Genomic DNA, 1754 nt, shown 5'->3' with positions numbered 1-1754 from the left:
ATAAATATATAAAGAAGGTAATAAAAATAACACAATTCATTAAAAAATAATAGTAATAATGATAAGAATAAGAATAAGAAGAAGATAGAGATATAAGCGAATTTCAGTAATATTTCATCATCGTCGTTATTTTCTTTTTCTTTACTTGGAAAATGTTCTCTTTTATACGACGATTTTTTATTTTTTTTTTCATATTTTCTGCCGCTCAGTCTTTAACGGAGCCGTGCTTTCTTTTCTGTGATTGTTTGCATTTTACTGTACTAATGCGGTTTCTTCGGCTCCATTTTCATTTGGGCGACGGTGCATATTTTCCGCGGTGACTTGCTTTCCAGATTTCTTCCGCGATGGATCCCGCTACTTTTATTATAAGGATCAATTGGACAGCAAGGGTTTTGCCACCGTAAAGTTCGCCAACAAGTAAGTGGCTAGAGGGAGAATGGCCACTACAGGATTTGGCCATAGAAGTCTTGGTCATGTTGGGTTTGGCCAAGGGAGATTTGGCCAGGTTGTTTTGTCATGTTAGGTTTGACCAGGGGAGATTGGCCAGGAAAGGTCAAATTAGGTTTAGCCTGGGGAGGCTTTTTGTCATTTTAGGTTTGACCAGGGGAGATTGGCCAGGGAAAGTCAAATTAGGTTTAGCCTCGGGAGGCTTAGTCATGTTAGGTTTGACCAGGGGAGATTGGCCAGGGAAAGTCAAATTAGGTTTAGCCTCGGGAGGCTTTTGTCATGTTAGGTTTGACCAGGGGAGATTGGCCAGGAAAGTTCAAATTAGGTTTAGCCTCGGAAGGCTTTTGTCATGTTAGGTTTGGCCAGGGGAGATTGGCCAAGGAAGGTCAAATTAGGTTTAGCCTCGGGAGGCTTAGTCATGTTAGGTTTGGCCAGGGGAGGTTGGCCAAGGAAGGTCAAATTAGGTTTAGCCTCTGGAGGCTTAGTCATGTTAGGTTTGGCCAGGGGAGATTGGCCAAGGAAGGTCAAATTAGGTTTAGCCTCGGGAGGCTTAGTCATGTTAGGTTTGGCCAGGGGAGGTTGGCCAAGGAAGGTCAAATTAGGTTTAGCCTCGGGAGGCTTAGTCATGTTAGGTTTGGCCAGGGGAGATTGGCCAAGGAAGGTCAAATTAGGTTTAGCCTCTGGAGGCTTAGTCATGTTAGGTTTGGCCAGGGGAGATTGGCCAAGGAAGGTCAAATTAGGTTTAGCCTCGGGAGGCTTAGTCATGTTAGGTTTGGCCAGGGGAGATTGGCCAGGAAAGGTCAAATTAGGTTTAGCCTGGGTAGGCTTAGTCATGTTAGGTTTGACCAGGGGAGATTGGCCAGGGAAGATCGAATTAGGTTTAGCCTGGGGAGGCTTAGTCATGTTAGGTTTGGCCAAGAGAGATTTGGCCAGGGTAACCTAGCTTTGGTCATATCATGTTTGGCCAGGGGAGATTTGGCCAAACGTCAGGTTAAGTGTCTCATTCGATGGGTCCTGCTGGTATCGTCAAAAGGAATAGTCCGGAGGACTCGTCATCCTCGAACTGACCGGCGATGAACTGCAGAGCTGGGGATTCCTCATCGTGCAGTTCGCCTGCGACGAACTGCACGAAGAGGGATTCCCCATCGTAATACTCACCCGTGTAATATTCTCCCAGGTAATATTCGCCAGAGGGAGACTGGCCATTAGGAGACACGGGCATACAAGATAGTTCCTTGTATTGGGGGGGCTTGGCCACCCCATGGCGGGCATTGTCCTGCCCCTGGGCTGCTCTTCGCTTGCGAGCG

At 46.7% G+C, this 1754-nt stretch overlaps 1 protein-coding gene across 1 annotated transcript; it reads right to left on the bottom strand.

The window, feature by feature from the left end:
- Positions 1–774: 774 nt before the first annotated feature.
- LOC135107129 (uncharacterized) lies at positions 775–1281 on the bottom strand. The gene has a single exon (XM_064016839.1). It carries the CDS (start codon positions 1279–1281, stop codon positions 775–777), a length of 507 nt encoding a protein of 168 aa, XP_063872909.1.
- Between the last annotated feature and the right edge of the window lie 473 nt (positions 1282–1754).

Source organism: Scylla paramamosain, chromosome 14 (genome assembly GCF_035594125.1).
Source record: "Scylla paramamosain isolate STU-SP2022 chromosome 14, ASM3559412v1, whole genome shotgun sequence".
Taxonomy (NCBI): Eukaryota; Metazoa; Arthropoda; class Malacostraca; order Decapoda; family Portunidae; genus Scylla; species Scylla paramamosain.
Note: the sequence above shows the minus strand (reverse complement) of the source record. Positions and strands in the feature narration are given on the sequence as shown.

Bases quoted from the DNA above. Each gene is read 5' to 3' on its own strand.
- LOC135107129 (XM_064016839.1), bottom strand. From the start codon at position 1,281: ATGACTAAGCCTACCCAGGCTAAACCTAATTTGACCTTTCCTGGCCAA.